The 15,880-nt window shown below is 46.4% G+C and overlaps 1 protein-coding gene across 12 annotated transcripts in view; it reads left to right on the forward strand.

Annotated features, from left to right (window-relative positions):
• DNM1 (dynamin 1) overlaps positions 1 to 15,880 on the forward strand; it is a 730,607-nt gene that overhangs the window by 284,074 nt on the left and 430,653 nt on the right. For all 12 annotated transcript variants that reach the window (XM_086924906.1, XM_086924901.1, XM_086924903.1 and 9 more), the window contains exon 7: positions 9,848 to 9,990. In XM_086924906.1, coding sequence (XP_086781032.1) covers positions 9,848 to 9,990 — 143 coding nt within the window. The remainder of the gene's footprint in view (positions 1 to 9,847; positions 9,991 to 15,880) is intronic.

Consider the following 15,880-nt stretch of genomic DNA (forward strand, 5'->3'; position numbering starts at 1 on the left):
AGCAGGGCACGCGGACGGGCGGCTTAGTTTGCAGCCTTTGCCCACGGAAGAGTTGCTCTCTCCCCCACAACGCCCTACAGAGGAGAGTGTAGCCTTTGTCTTGGCCATTTCTACGTCCACCGGCATTTTGCAAATGGGCAACCCGGTCGCTCCACTCCAAACGGACCACTTGTTGGAAGTTCTCCACCAGGGCTCCAGTGGACGGAAGCCGCTTCTTCCATTTGAAGCTTCACTCCACAACTCTCTTCTGGGGGCGCCCTACTACGGGGAATCTGGTGCCTCAGCCGCTCCTCCACCTCCACTGTCCTGCCCCGCCCGATCCAGTCTGCCTTTTTTCCCACCCATCTTCCCAGAGCCCTGTCCTGCAAATTGCTTTTCCTTCCTTGCCTTCAGTGTTGCTCCCTCCGTCACGGGAGGCCCGGTGGTTGGACTCCTGGAGGCGTAACATTTTCACTTCCACTAGTGCTGCTCTGCGCCCGCTCAACATACTTTGTGTGTTGGCCAGGGCTACCTCCGACCTATGGAATTCTGCGGAGGCCCTTCTGTCTCGCACCTCCCATGAAGGTGTCCGTGCTGATCTGTGAAACCAAGTGCTGGATGGTAGGGAGTTAGCTGCATTTATATTCCGTTCGGCCTTGGATGTCTCTGATTCTCTCGCCCGCACTATTGCGAGTTCTGTAGCCCTCCGCCGCCATTCTTGGTTGCTGGACAGCGTCTTTCTGGAGAATTTTCGGGAGCGTCTTGTTGACCTGCCTTTTGATGGGATTCTTTTGTTTAACACCCACGTGGACTCCGCTATTCAACGACTCCTTGCAAGGCTCCGTCCTCCTCCCCCTCCATAAGCTTTGGCTTGTTGGTCCTCAGGTGTTTTATGGGAGGCTTTTGTCACACCTTTATCTTTGGGCCTAGTGTTTCGGTTGGCCCATCTGTGTGCTGTGTGTGGCTTGAAATGCCTTCAGGTCCTTCAGTTGGCCCTCTGTACTGTTGGCTGCTGGTTCAGCCCTTTAGGTTTGGGTTTGTGTGTGTTTTTTGGCTGTTAGTAAAGCCGTATAGGTCCTCAGGTTGGACCATCTGTGTATTTTTTTTGGGCTGATTAGTAAGCCGCCTGGGGTGATACCCAACGGTCTTTTATGTTCTTGACCTCTGTTGCGGGTTTCCCTAAGAGGTGTTATCCAGTAATAGGGGTGTCTTTCATAGATTCACATGCCTGAATCATTCCCCGTCGTCGGAATGGGAGTCCCCGGTACATAAATAAAGTAATGTCCCATAGACGTATAGATAAATAGGCCTAAAGGCCTCATATTAGTAACCTAACCATGTCCTTTTGTAGAAAGGACCAAACTCTCGAAAAGAGACAATCGGCTGTCACCTCCCTCTAGAACCCTCCTGAAAGGAGCCTCAGTCCCTCAGATTTTCTACCGCACGTTGTGCTAAGGGAGTCTCCTCTGAGCTCTGCTCAGTTTTTTCTTCACAACTGGTTTCCAGTGTTCTTTGGTATTTTATTCTGTTCCAGCTGTGATTGCTGATATCATCATGGCTGACACACCTAAAAAGGGTCTTATTAGGTTCTGTGGTTCCTGTGGAAAGAAAAGGCTGCATATAGATGACCCAAATACGAAAATGGTACCTTGGTTATACGGTATGTATAATAATTTGAAATGATAAGGAATAAAAATAAAATACTCCCTATATTAGTGTTTGTATCACTGTGACCACACTAAGTATATTTATCTCTTTTATATAGTCTCCTATCTCATCATGACCCACAGACACGTTAGAGGTTATTACCAAATGATTTTTCTTTTTTCTTTTTATCAAATAAGAAAGTTTATATGTCTCTCATTTCTGATTTCAAACACATTTGTATATACAAATAATTTTTACATATATACAACAGAATAGAAGCCCTTCGTTTTGAGTTAGGATGTCTCACCAAAACCTAAAACAGACATGCCTATTGAGATCACGCAGACTCATATGAGGAAAACAATTAGGTGGAACTGATTTGAACCCAATGTTTTAAAGATCCCTCATCACACTATTCAAATTAATCAAAATTATTTATATGTATCTGCCGTCTCTTTATGGTCGACGCGTTTCAGCCAATCAATTCTGGCCTCTTCAGGACTAGGGCTATTTACAATCCATCCAATGTTTCTTGGGAGTAAATCTCACCTCTCATGGCAACCGCTCAGGTGATGAGGCCCTGCTCTGTCCGTCGGTACCCCAAGCTACTCTTGAGCCCCCCTCAGACCTCAGAGCCCTCAACAAATTCCTGAAGAAGTCGTTTCGCATGGTAACAATCCAGGAGGTCTTGCAACTCCTGGAGGGGGGAGATTACATGGCGTCCCTGGACCTTCAGGCCGCTTACTTCCATATCCCGATTCACAGAAATCACAAAAAATATTTAAGATTTGCAGTGGCAGGCAGACACTTTCAATTTCGCGTCCTGCTGTTCGGGCTCAAGTCTGCACCTCTCATTTTTACAAAGTGTCTCTCCCCAGTAGCTGCATATCTCAGACAGCACCACCATCAAGCCTTTCCATACCTGGACGACTGGCTGATCAAGGCTCCATCCTTAGAAGACGCTTCCAGGTCTTCCAACGCCTGTCTGCAACTTTTCAATTGTTTAGGACTCTCGCTCATTCGGGAGAAATCAGTCCTTCTACCTTCTCAGCGCATCAACTTCCTAGGTGCAACCCTCGACACACAAGTGAGGAAAGCCTTCCCATCTCAAGAGAGGAAGGACAATCTTTTGGCACTGGCTATTCTCGTGGCTTCAAAGAGGACCTTAACAGTCTGCCTTTTTAAATCCCTTCTGGGGATGATGTCATCATGTATTAGTACCTCACTGCTGTCTGCGGATGCGCCCCCTCCGGGAGGCACTCTCAAAACAATGGGTCCAATGCACAGGTTCATTTGACGATCTCATAAAAGTGACTCCTCAGATGGTCAAGGCCCTGCAATGTTGGATGTCTTTTCAGAATCTTTCTCAAGGCTTACCATTCCTGCTTCCGGCTGCACCGCATATCATCACAACAAACGCATCCTTGGAAGGTTGGTGAGCTTTTTTCCAGGAGCTACAGATAAGCGGAAAGTGGTCCCCCTTCGAAAAAGGGCTCCATTATCAATCTCCTCGAACTGTGGGCAGTCTTCCTTGCCCTTCAGGCCTTTCTTCCAAGAATCAAAAATTCCCTGGTGCTCGTCCATACAGACAACACTACAACGATGCACTACCTCAACAAACAAGGAGGGACTCGCACTCTGACACTATCTCACGAGTCGCAGAGAATCTGGAACTAGTTAATCGGACACAATATATCTCTTCGGGCGGAATACGTCCCAGGCATGGACAATGTACTCGCAGACTCATTAAGCAGAGGACAACGTCTCACGAGTGAGAACTGGATCAAGAGATCCTCAACCAAGTCTTCTCACGATGGAGCACTCCTCGGAGCGACCTGTTCGCCACAAGATCCAACGCCAGATGCCCACACTACGGAAGTTGGCATCCCCAGAAAGGGTCTCTAGGAAATGCATTTTCGATCGCATGGTGCAACGTCTTTGCGTACGCCTTTCCACCATTTCCAATGATTCCCAGAGTCCTCAGGAAATTGAAGGCGGAGCCCTTGTACACTCATTTTGATAGCCCCAACTTGGCCACCCCAACATTGGTTCACGGAACTCCACTGCCTGTCTCTGGAGCCGCCAATACGCTTGAAACAGTTTCCGTCTCGACTCACGATGGGCAACCAGCAAGTCCAGCATCCGAATCTAGCTTTACTCAAATTAGCTGCTTGGCTCCTGAGTTCAGAGAACTTCAGAATTTGAATATTCCGCCAGACTGTAGAGCCATTCTGGCTAGAGCATGAGCGGATAGTACCAAAAAAACCTACTCTTTGAAATGGAAGAGGTTTTGCATCTGGTGTAAGGCTCAAGGGATACATTCTTTCTCTTCCTCTCCGGAACAAGTATTGCCTTATCTTCTCCATCTGGCAACCTCAGGCCTCACTCATGCTTCCGTCAGGGTCCACTTTGCTGCGATATTCCGTTACAGAAGATCTCCTATGGGTCCTTCTCTTTGGTCTCACAGATTGATCAAACAATTTTTGAAAGGACTCAACAGGTCTTTTCCCCCTGTGAAGATTTTGCCACCTACCTGGCACCTTAACACAGTCCTTAATCAGCTCATGAAGCATCCCTTTGAACCGGTACACAGGGCTGACCTGAAATACCTCTTGGAAGACAGCCCTCCTGCTTGCACTCACCTCCGCAAGGCGAGTGAGTGAGCTCCAAGCCTTCTCGATACAGGATCCCTTTCTGCAATTCAAGCAGGACATAGTCATTTTACGGACAAATCCAAAATGTATTCCAAATGTCCTGTTGGACTTCCATCTCAACGAACCTGTGGTCTTGCGCTCTTTCTTCCCGAATCCCAGTACTGCAGCGGAAAGATTGTTACACTCTCCAGATCTTAAACGTTGCCTGAAATTCTATATCGAAAAGACAAAAGCCTTCAGAAAGTCAAACCAGCTATTCGTGGCTTACAGTAGGCCCAGGAAGGGCCTTCCACTCACCAAACAAAGTATTTCCTGTTGGATTTCGGCAGCTATTTCATTTTGTCATGAACAAGCGGGGCAGCCCCTACAATCTAAAGTGCGAGCCCACTCTCCCAGGGCGATATCTACATCCATGGCCCTTTTTGCAGGAGTGGCAGTCATAGACATTTGTAGAGCGGCAACATGGAAGTCGCCACATACCTTCACTAGGCATTACTGCCTGGACACAGAACTTATAAAAGATGCTGCGATGGGACAAGCAGTACTTCTTCATCTGTTTCAGTAGAGGTGAGCCTCTTTTCATCCCTCCATCTTTCTATATGTGCACATTTCTCTATTGTACAGACCCTCCAGGATTTCGCGATTTCGCGGTTTGCCACGAAATCGGCACTTTTGTAAAAATGCAGCGATTTTTACAAAAGTGCCCGCGAAATCGGCACTTTTGTAGAAATCGCGGCATTTTTACAAAAGCCGCTATATCCTGGGGGGTCTGTAATTGTCATCAATAGCGGTGTATATTGTCATCAATAGCTGTGGTTGTAGTTGATGTCTTGCAGTCAGTATGTGTGTTTCGTCCTTTTGGCTGACACTGCTCCATTATCTATGAATTGCCTGTTTCAGGGTAATATGGTGATGTCAGTGTGCACCTACACAAAATAGTGTTGCTTTGGTCTTTCATTGGTTCCTGTGTTCATCTATAAAGACCGTGTGCCTTCCTTAATTTTCGTCCTCCTCAATCACCGGAACCGCGAATCTTTACTTAGCGTCGGATATTTGCTGCCCTTGCAGCTGCTGCCCTGCCAGGGCCTGATCCTTGCTTTTGGGGAGCCGCCGCCGCTGCATTTAATTACGCAAAGAGCTTAAATATGTCTTGAGAAGTGCTGGGCGCTGCACATTTCGCAGAATGAGGCCCCGCCTGAGAGGCCGAGATAGCATTTCTTTCGACAGCAAATGCGAAACCTGTAAAGCCTGGTTGAGGTACTGTCGATGAGCTTTCAAGTTAAGGTAGCTATCGGCGCCATTTTATAGCCCACGATTCTTTTCACAGTCATCAGCAGCACAGAAACACAATCGAGGAGAAATAGATTGGTGTGACAAAATTTCACGGATTGTGGAACCTAACCTCCAGAGCCTATAGTTATTTCTTGCTTTTGAACATTTATTTTTGCTTTTAACAAACTTTCGGTGGTCCCTGTGGAAGACGGTGCGTCCTTTGCGACGCACAATTATAAACACAGTGATGTGAGGGGTTCCTGAGAGAGTAACATTGCTGAGTCTGGATAAATTGCTAGCTGAGAAATGTTGTAAACTCAAGTAGTTAAACATTCGGAAAGCAACCCACCTCCTGTCGTAAATGCTGGGGAAAATGACACATATTCTAGGATATTGCGGTGCAGATCCAGCAATACATTAAGGCGATTATAGTCAGTGGCTTTATAGGGCACTACCAGTAGTAGAATTGTTTTTTCAACTAAATAACATTGCACCAGAGTTTCAGGAGTGTAGGGGTATCCATAACTGAAATAAACAAGCATTGGCAAAGCCAATAGGCCTCGTCTAGGTGTGATCTAAGAAGTCAATTTGTTACATGCACCGAGCTAAATGCCTGCTGTCGCCTATTAGCTGTCGCTAACTGGTGTTAGCGACAGCTGGGTAATAGGGCGATCAAATTATCGCCGCTGTAGCGGGAAAAAGTCCAGCTAAAGCGGCGATAAGGGACCTTGGTAATATGCCCCAAAGTGTCTACATTGTAAATAAACCAAATATACATAGCTTCATGTTGTTAAATAAGTAAAAAAAAACTAAGATGTCTGTGTTTGTTGCAGGAAAAATGGCCACATAAAATGCCGCAAAATTGCAGCTAAATTTCCATATTTGTGCCACTAAATTTCCATTTTTGTGCCGCTAAATTTGCTAATCCATGCCGCTCTATCCTGGGGGGTCTGTTGTATAATTTGGTGGTATTTCCTGCTTGCAAATGCATGATTAGTTGTTTGATATGTTGTTATCTAATGACTTGTATATCCTATACTATCTGAAATGTGCTTTGTTCATTGCTTGCTATTCTGATTCAGACATGTGAATCTATGAAAGACACCCCTAATACTGGATAAGAAATGCGTTACTTAACTGTAACTGCAGTTATCCAGTATTGGTGTCTTTCATAGATTCACATGCAACCCTCCCGCCTCCCCTGGAAGGTCTCACCTACTTCTCTCAGTAATACGCCTACTTAGCATTATGCGTACGAAAATCTAAGGGACTGAGGCTCCTTCCAGGAGGGTTCTAGAGGGAGGTGACAGCTGATTGGCTCTTTTCTAGCGTTTGGTCCTTCCTACAAAAGGACATGGTTAGGTTACTAATGTGAGGCCTTTAGGCCTATTTATCTATAGGTCTATGGGACATTACTTTATTTATGTACCGGAGACTCCCATTCCGACGACGGGGAATGATTCAGGCATGTGAATCTATGAAAGACACCAATACTGGATAACTGCAGTTACAGGTAAGTAACACATTTCTTCCCCTGTTTTGTTTTGGGACGTGTCATACCCTAGGTGGGGTACTTGTAGGCTATTGTATAGCTCTGTCATAAGCTGGGCGGGTGTGGATACCTTCTTGGGTTCCTCGCGTTTCCTGGCGTCACTGTATACCGCTTGGTGCAGTCTTTTTTACTTCCGCCTTAGCGCAGCTTGTGCTGCTCCAGGTTCTGTCCTGCTCAGTAACTGAGGGTGTTTCTATCCTTCTTCTAGAGGGCTTGCCAGTCGTACATTTTGCCCTTTGTTCCTGCGGGATATCTGCTTCTGTGCGTTTTGACTTCCTTCTTCAGCCTCTGGATCGCTAGACCGACTTCATGTTGTGTTTCCACCTTATTATCCGACGTTTTTGCCTGGTCCTCTGCCTTGTGTTCCAGGGGGGCTAGGATATTCCTGGTGTTCTCCTGTGTTCTGGTTGACTTCTTAAGGTCTGTACTGCATATTTCTCTTTATCTTCTGGCCGGTCCCACCTCTCTTCATGGGCTGAATTTGTGCCACTGGGATGGTCCTTCTCTGGGGCTTGTTCTGGGGTTCCCTTGCCTCAGTCTTTGTCTTGCGCTCGGCTTGTTCTGGGCACACTAGTTCATACTATTTACCTGCTGCCTGCTGCGTACGCCTGGTCTTTATGGTCCACCTCCGTGGGCCTCTGTGTGTACCCTTGTGCTCCTGTCCCTTGCTCTACTGGAGCTTTGTGCGACTGTGTCTTCCTTCTCACGGATGCTCTTCTCTGCTGTGGGGCTGTTTCTGTCTTGTCCCCTGATGCCCGTTCAGCTGTCCCCTTCGCTGTGTGTGTTCTCCTGAGGTGGGCTCTGCCTCTGTTTCCACCTCTTCTCCTTGGATTTTCCGGGTGGTTCTTTTCATCCTTTGTACTCTCTTGGTGTCCTCTGTCCCTCCGGGTTTTCTGACGGATGGCCTTTGCCCCTCAGGTAGGCTTTTGGTATCCTGGCCTTCCCTTCTCCTTGTTCTTGCTTACTTCTGCTTGGTGGGGGCTGGGCTGTCCTTCCTATCCCCATGACCCATCCCCGTTGGGGCCCTGTGTTCTTCCAAGCTGGTGGGGTTCTCTCGCAGACCCTCCTCCCCTCTGGGTATGGCTAGGGTATCTATTCTATGTTAAGGAATCTGTGGCTAGTAGTCTCTATCAGATGTACAAGTTACTTACTTTCGGTAACAATGTATCTGGTAGAGACGATTCTAGCCGCAGATTCCTTCACGGCCCGCCCTTCCTCCCCGTTCTGCGAGCACCTTCAGCTTGGTCTTCTGCACCACCTCCCTCCGGGTGGCTTTCTCTTCTGCGAGTGCCCTCTTTCACTTTCTCCCTCGCAGGATGCTTTGTTCTGTTTATTTGTTCCACCCCTTCCTTTCTGGTAATTGGACGATAGGTTTATGTGTACTTCTGCATCCCTACACCCTGGTTATTTCAGTGTGGGGCCTGCTCATAATCTTCTTCCTTTTTCATTGCTTGGGATTTCTGACTCCTCTGCTGTCCTCTGGGTTGGGGTCTCTTGGCTGTGCCTCAGCCCTTAGCTCTTTACAGGGGATACAACACTCCTTGATGGTGTTGTCTTGGGGTGATTTGTTGTTACTCATCTGTTCCGGACTTGTTGGCCTTCACTGTTATAGATTGTGGTTGCAGACTTTCTGTCGTCTGCTATGACATTTTTCACATGTTTTTCTGCCTCCAGGGAGGATATCGCCTTCGCTTTGCAGGGTTGCTTCTCAGAGCGGTGCTCTGCTCTTTCCCTTCCATGGCTTTCAGTAACACAGTGCCTGGCACTGTGTCCCTAATGGTGCTGTTCCTCACCATTTGCTTCTTCCCTTTCTGTTTCACTGATTTTTTTCGCACTGTTCCCATACTCTCACAGTTTTGTTGGTGATGGCTCCACTTTGTGGCGCGGAAAAGTTCTCCGAAGAAAACTGACGTCCGCACGACGGGGTGGGACTTGTGTGACCTTGCTGACATCACGTCCGCAGACAATGTCAGGGCGGAGTCACGTGGTACCGCCCCCCGGTGCACAGAGATGCTGTGGCAAAAATATTTTGGATCCACCTGGGGATAATTCTACGGTAAGGAATCTGCAGCTAGAATAGTCTCTACCAGATACATCTTTCCCGAAGGTAAGTAACTTCTACTTTAGAGCTGGTAGTGTCTGCTTCAGGCATCTCCTGTAACCCAGAACGGACAGAGCATGACCCGGCCCAGGTGCATGGATGTGTTTATGGGTGCAGGTCTGGGTATTTGAGTGTGTGTTACAGTTTAGAGCTGGTGGTGTCTGCTTCAGGCCTCTCCTGTAACCCAGAACGGACAGAGCGTGACCCTGCTCAGGTGCATGGATGTGTTTATGGGTGCAGCTCTGGGTATTTGTGTGTTACAGTCTAGAGCTGGTAGTGTCCGCGTCAGGCCTCTACTCTAACCCAGAACAGACAGAGCGTGACCCGGCTCAGGTGCATGGGTGTGTTCATGGGTACAGCTCTGGGTATTTGTGTGTGTGTTATGTTTACAGCTGGTAATGTCTGCTTCAGGTCTCTCCTGTAACCCAGAATGGACAGAGCGTGACCCGGCTCAGGCCCATTGATGTGTTCAAGGGTGCATCTTGGGATATTTGGGTGTGTTCCAGTTTTTGTCAGAGAGTGGAGTAAGTGGAATGTTTCACAGCTCCGAATGTGCAATTTTTAGTACATCTGGAATGTTATTATATTATGTATGGTTACTGAACTGTCCGCAAACCTCTTGTTTGTATATTCCTTCTTCAGCAACTGACCAACCACATCCGGGACACCCTGCCTGGGCTGCGCAACAAATTGCAGAGCCAGCTCCTGTCTATTGAGAAGGAGGTGGAGGAATACAAAAACTTTCGACCAGATGACCCTTCACGCAAGACCAAAGCGCTGCTCCAGTAAGGACTTTGTTAATCTTTTGGTGCCTTCTCTCCTGAGCCCTACCATCACTCCCTGCTGCCTCTCCTGGTACATGATGCACCTTGATGACCTTTTTAGGTCAATGATACTTCTCAATGTCCTCTCTGATGTCCCTCATGACCTTACCTTGACTTTTCTCTGCGCATGATGCGTCTCTGGCCTGTGACACCCCTTCATAACATCTTACGTGATATATTAAACATAAGCACAGGTGCACCACAAAATACACACGATAAAGCAAATTCAGAACCAAACAATAACATGAGCAAGGCTCCTCAATTTTGATTTCTTTATTCAGTTGCATGGTAGAAAAACAGTACAGCTGACGGGTTTCGTCCCATTATGGGACTTCTTCAGGGCGATTTAAGAGTGATTCATTGTGTTTCTGGTAGTGGCATGAACTAGGCAGCACGTGCAACATAACACGACCTGGGGTCATCCATGCGAATATGTCAATGAAGGTCCGGTATTCTCAAATACGGAATCAAAAAGAATGAGTTCATCCAGTGGCTACTGGAGGGACTCCTGAACCCTTGGCATCCGTGGTGACTGCGTTTTTGGCCGTGACTAATGAATTGCGGGCCTGGTGTTCCTGCCTGATGGGTCATTCTCCTCTATAAATAAGGTGTCTCAAGGACAAAATGTTTTAGAATCAGAGCCATTCATCATACACGGTCCCTACCTCTTTGCACCCTTGGGGGTCCGGTCATATAATTTACTGGATCCACCTGGCAGTCTATTCTTTAAACGCCCATTCATTCTTCGCTCTACGATATCACATGAGAAGTTATTCCGAAACGTTTACCTGTGAAGGATGTAATCTACTGCTAATCATTCTTTGTGATTCCGTATTTGAGAACACCGGACCTTCATTGACATAGTTGCATGGATGACCCCAGGTCGTGTTTTGTTGCACGTGCTGCCTAGTTCATGCAACTACCAGAAATACAACAAATTACTCCTAAATCGCCCTGAAGAAGTCCCATACTGGGACGAAACGCGTCGGCTGTACTGTTTTCCTACCACGCAACGCAATAAAGAAATCAAAATTGAGGAGCCTTGCTCGTGTTATTGTTTGGATCTGAACTTGCTTTATCGCTTGTATTTTGTGGTGCACGTGTGCTTATGTTTAATTTGTTGAGTTCCTACTGGAACTAGCACTGTGATGGTGGGTGCCACTCAGTGTGCACACGTATCCCTATGATGACATAAGGGGAATTTATCCTTAGAGTAATTGTAGGTTAGGTGCTGACATTAAGAAGGTTCCACTGTCTATTCGGTTGTTAGTATCTTACTTGATATACCTTTCAGATTTTTATCCTGGCACATGATGTCTGTCCGTGCTATGTCTCCTGGTGCAAATGACTCTCTCATGACACATTTCAATGCGTTCTCTAGTAGCAGAGACCTCCCATGGTCATCTTTTCTGACGTCATGCAGTTCTCTCTTCCCCTTTGTGTGACATGCAGTCTGGGCCCATGTCTCCCTCTGTACTTTACAGCACCACCTTACACTGAGGCTGCACGCTTTACTCATCCATCATAGCACGGTAACCTTGCTGCCCGGCTGTAATTAGTTTGTGTCCTCCAGTCATCACTCGTGATCCCGGGCACCAGAACTTCTCTTCAGTGCCCCGTTGTCCAGATTCCGAAGAGGTTGTTGGAAAAGCCCTGTTAGACCTCAGGGTTTCAGCTGTGTGGAACATGAACCCAGAAACAGGGCACATGTCCGGTATGGTTGTGAATGTATATTCAACTTGGCTAAAATCGAAATGTCCATGATAAAACAATGCAATATACGCAAAAAAGTCTGATTGCTCCAATATTGGATTTTTCATCATTTCCTGTTCCAGACAGGAGCCTGACAGCGGGTTATGATGTAAGCGTGTGAGTCAATGAAAGAATCTCGCTTTGTAGTAATATAGGTGCAAGCAAGTAACAGTGTATTATCAAAGCTCAGAAGTACAGTATATCTTGCTTATGTTCTAGCTATTTGTAGAGTGCACGTTCACTAGTGATTTGTTGGCACGGGCAATTAAAACGCACTTTAGTTGAAATACCCTTCCTTCCCGGGTTTGGCCAGAATAAGAGTTTAGATTCATAGATATCTGCCAGTGGCTGCCTCTTGGGGAAAGGGCTGAGTTTAAAGCTAAAGCCGGGATCCGCCTCTAGGATTCCAGTAAGCATTGGACCCAACCACGGTCTTCGTCTCACTACAGTGTCTTTAACACAGAGTGCTCGCACACCAAAGAAAAAAAACATGGTTTGAAAGAATTAGAAGGTAGGGTTCTCTTTAGCACAAGCCACCATGAAAGCAGGACAGTTTTAAAAAAAGGGGTCTCATTCCAAAACGAAATCACCACACATAAATTACTGTAAAACTGAGACATAATTAGATCTGCAAAATGTACACTCATAATACAGCTCTGAGGCCATGGAGTTGAATTGCTGAACTTTTAAATGAGAAAATGTAGAAGCTTCATGTTTGTTGAAAGCTCAGCCTTGCCTCCTCCAGCACTCACCCTCTTGAGCTTGCTTCCATTCTGTGCCATAAATGTAGAGGCTTCGTGTTTATTGAAAGCTCAGTTTGCCTCCCGCTTGAATAGTCTAGTGCTTTCCTATTTCGAAAGTATATATTGAAAGCTCAATCTTGCCTTCTCCAACACTCACCCTCTTGAGCTTTCCTCCATACTGTCGTAAATGTAGCGACTTTGTGTATATTGAACGCTCAGTCTTACCTTCTCCAACACTCAGACTCTAGAACTTAACTAAGTTCTGTCTCTTAAATGTAGAGGACCAATGTTGAAAGCTTAGTCTTGCCTTCTCCTGTACTTACCCATTTGAGCTTGCCTCCATTCTGTGTCTAGAATGTAGAGACTCTGTGTTTATTGAAAGCTCAGTCTTGGCTCCTCCGGAACTCGCTCTCTTGAGCTTGCCTCCATTCTGTGTCGTAAACTTAGAGGCTTTGTGTTTATTGAAAGCTCAGTCTTGCCTCCTCCAACACTCACCCCCTTGAGCTTGCCTCCATTCTGTATCATAAATGTAGACACATGATGATCCACCCATCCTAAATTGATAGGTTTTCCTGAAAAGCAGTCCAAGTTTCTTCTCTTGTGAGAGGGGTATCCTAATGTTCGAGGCATGTGTGCTGTAGATACACATGCTTTGCATACTGCTGCCATCAAGTGTTGGGTCCGGATGTTTGCATGTTGTTTTTCTTTGAAGAAGTCTTTTCAATTACAAGGTAAGGTGATTCCTCCTTTCGGTGATAGTGCGCATGGACATCAACTCCATTGTTAGATTGTTTTTTTCCGCCATCGGGTTCAAAAGTATATTGCTGCGCCCCAGTTCGAAACCATTCTTTGGGTTCCCCTCGGTGCGCAATCCACTCTACCCTTGACGGTATTGTTTCTTGTGCATTTCCCACATCTCTGTGTATTGATTCGGTCAACGAAATCTCCAAATTTCGATTGGAAAGTTTAGTGGGCAGCCTTCGGGCCTAACTGCGTTGGTCCACTTCTTCATCGATGGAACGGACTCCGTTCAAATTCTGTCATCTGTGTCACACCAAGTACCCCCGCACCGACTCACACCAGGCATGTAACTTGTTCTGGTCTCCAAAGCACAGAGTAGAAGACTGCAACGTGTGCAAATAGTTTAAGTCGTAGAAAAGTCTCCACGATCTTCTGGCTCGACATTTGGAGATGCAGCGCCTACCTGTTGACGACACCCTGGATATCTTTGGTGAAGACTCCGAGCAAGATGACCTTGAGCCTACAGCAGATGAGGAAGAACAGGCATTCCACAACCTCCCATTCCCAAAAAATCTAAGGCTTCGACACCACCTCTACCTTCTGGCCTAGGTTTGCACCAGACGATGTTTCTGAAGCTCCGCCTCTGGGCTTGCACCAAAACATGTATTTAAACTGGGACCGAGTCGGCTGACATCCACCTCGGATCAGAAACCTTCCGGTTCTAAGCACAAAGTTGGTGCGGAGCCGAAACCCTCCGCGCCGAAAAAGAAACCGCCTTTGGAGCCGAAACCTTCAGTGCCGAAAGGCCATTCCATTTAGGCCTCGAAACAGTCAGTGCTAAAAACCAAAGATGCACCTTCAGATCCCGAAAATAGACATTGTACCGTCTAAATCAGATCCCAAACAAAATAAACTGTACATTAATCCTGATACAGGACATATTCACGCCAAACCGCCTTCTAAGCAAAAGCTTCCTGATGTCGACAGTCCTAACCAAATCCCTTTGACAAAGACAAATGTTGGTACCAGCCCTTTTCATCCACTACCACCATCTCCTCCACCCTCCCCTCCACTTTTAGATCCTTTGCACATCACACCTCACGACTCTGTTATCTCAACTTTTGAGGGAGACACACGCTTACCAAGGGATCCATGGACGGATTATACAATTGATCCTCCATTGGATAATGATCCAGACCTTTACCCTGCCAAGCTATCCCCACCTGATGACAATTTATCCTATCAAGAACTTATTGCCAGGGCCGCACAATACCATGGGGTGGTACTCCACAAAGAATTCTTGAAAATGATTTTTTATTTGAAACACTAGGATCCGCACACAGGTCGAGCGAAACACTCCATATGCTCAAAGCAATGATGAGGCACGCAGATGAAATTTTTAAAGACCTTGTACGTGCACGAATCCTGACTCCTAGCGTTGACAAATAATTCAAACCTTCTCCAACAGATCTGGTGTTTCTTAAAGGCCAGTTACCACTTGACTCCTTGGTAGTATCTAATGCTCACAAGCGAGCTAATTCCCAAACCTTGGAGACGCTCCTCCCCCAGATAAGGAATCAAAACTCACTGACGCTTCTGGCAAACGCATAGCTGCTCAAGCTGCCAGTCATTGATGTATTGCCAACACGCAGGGCCTGTAGCCAGATATGATAGGCCGCACTGGGATGAAATGGAGTCATTTCTACAATATCTCCCCGATGAGCATAAAGCTAAAGCCCAAGACTTGGTCTAGGAAGGCAAATTCATTTCCAACTCTTCCATAAGGTGTGCTCTAGATGCTGCTGACACCGTAGCTAGAGAGCACAACACTAGGGGCCAGATGTAGGTAAATCTCATTTACAGATTCATAAATACCGAATTTTACCGATTCGGTATTTATGAATCTGTAAATGAGATGTAGGTAAAAATTCGATATTTTTTACCGAATCGGTAAGATTCGGTATTTACCGATTCGGTAAATCCCGAATTGGTATTTGCTATTGAATCCTATGGGCCTTGAAGCCCATAGGATTGAAGCAATTCGGTAAAAATACCGAATTGCTAAGGGGGACAGGGTGTCACTTTGACACCCTGTTGCACCCCTGTAACTGGCTTTTGCGCCATGTGGCACACAGACATGCCCTTAGGGCATGTCTGTGTGCCACATGGCACAGGTGTACATGCACAGAGGTGCATGTACACAAGAATTCGTAATTTACCATGCAATTGTATTGCATAGTAAATACCGAATTCTAAAGGCCCTGTAGCACTGTTAGAAGTGCTACCTACATCACAAAATACATTTTCGGTATTTTTACAGATTGGTAAATTTACCGAATCGGTAAAATGTACAGAATCGGTAAATGTACCGATTCTGTAATTTTACCGATTCGGTAAAATTACCGAAAATGTATGTTTTTTTCGCCCCTACATCTCCATAGCCCTTTACTGGTCGGAAACGGCCGAAATTCGGTATTTTCGGCCGTTTCCGACCGGTAAAGGGCTACCTACGTCTGGCCCTAGGGTCCTACTCCGAAGGAATGCTCGGTTAAGGCTCTCCAGTTTTAAGCCTGAAGTTCAACAATTTATTTTAAATGCACCTCTTGACAAAGAAC

The sequence above is a fragment of the Lissotriton vulgaris genome, chromosome 5, assembly GCF_964263255.1.
Source record: "Lissotriton vulgaris chromosome 5, aLisVul1.2, whole genome shotgun sequence".
In the NCBI taxonomy this organism is placed as follows: domain Eukaryota; kingdom Metazoa; phylum Chordata; class Amphibia; order Caudata; family Salamandridae; genus Lissotriton; species Lissotriton vulgaris.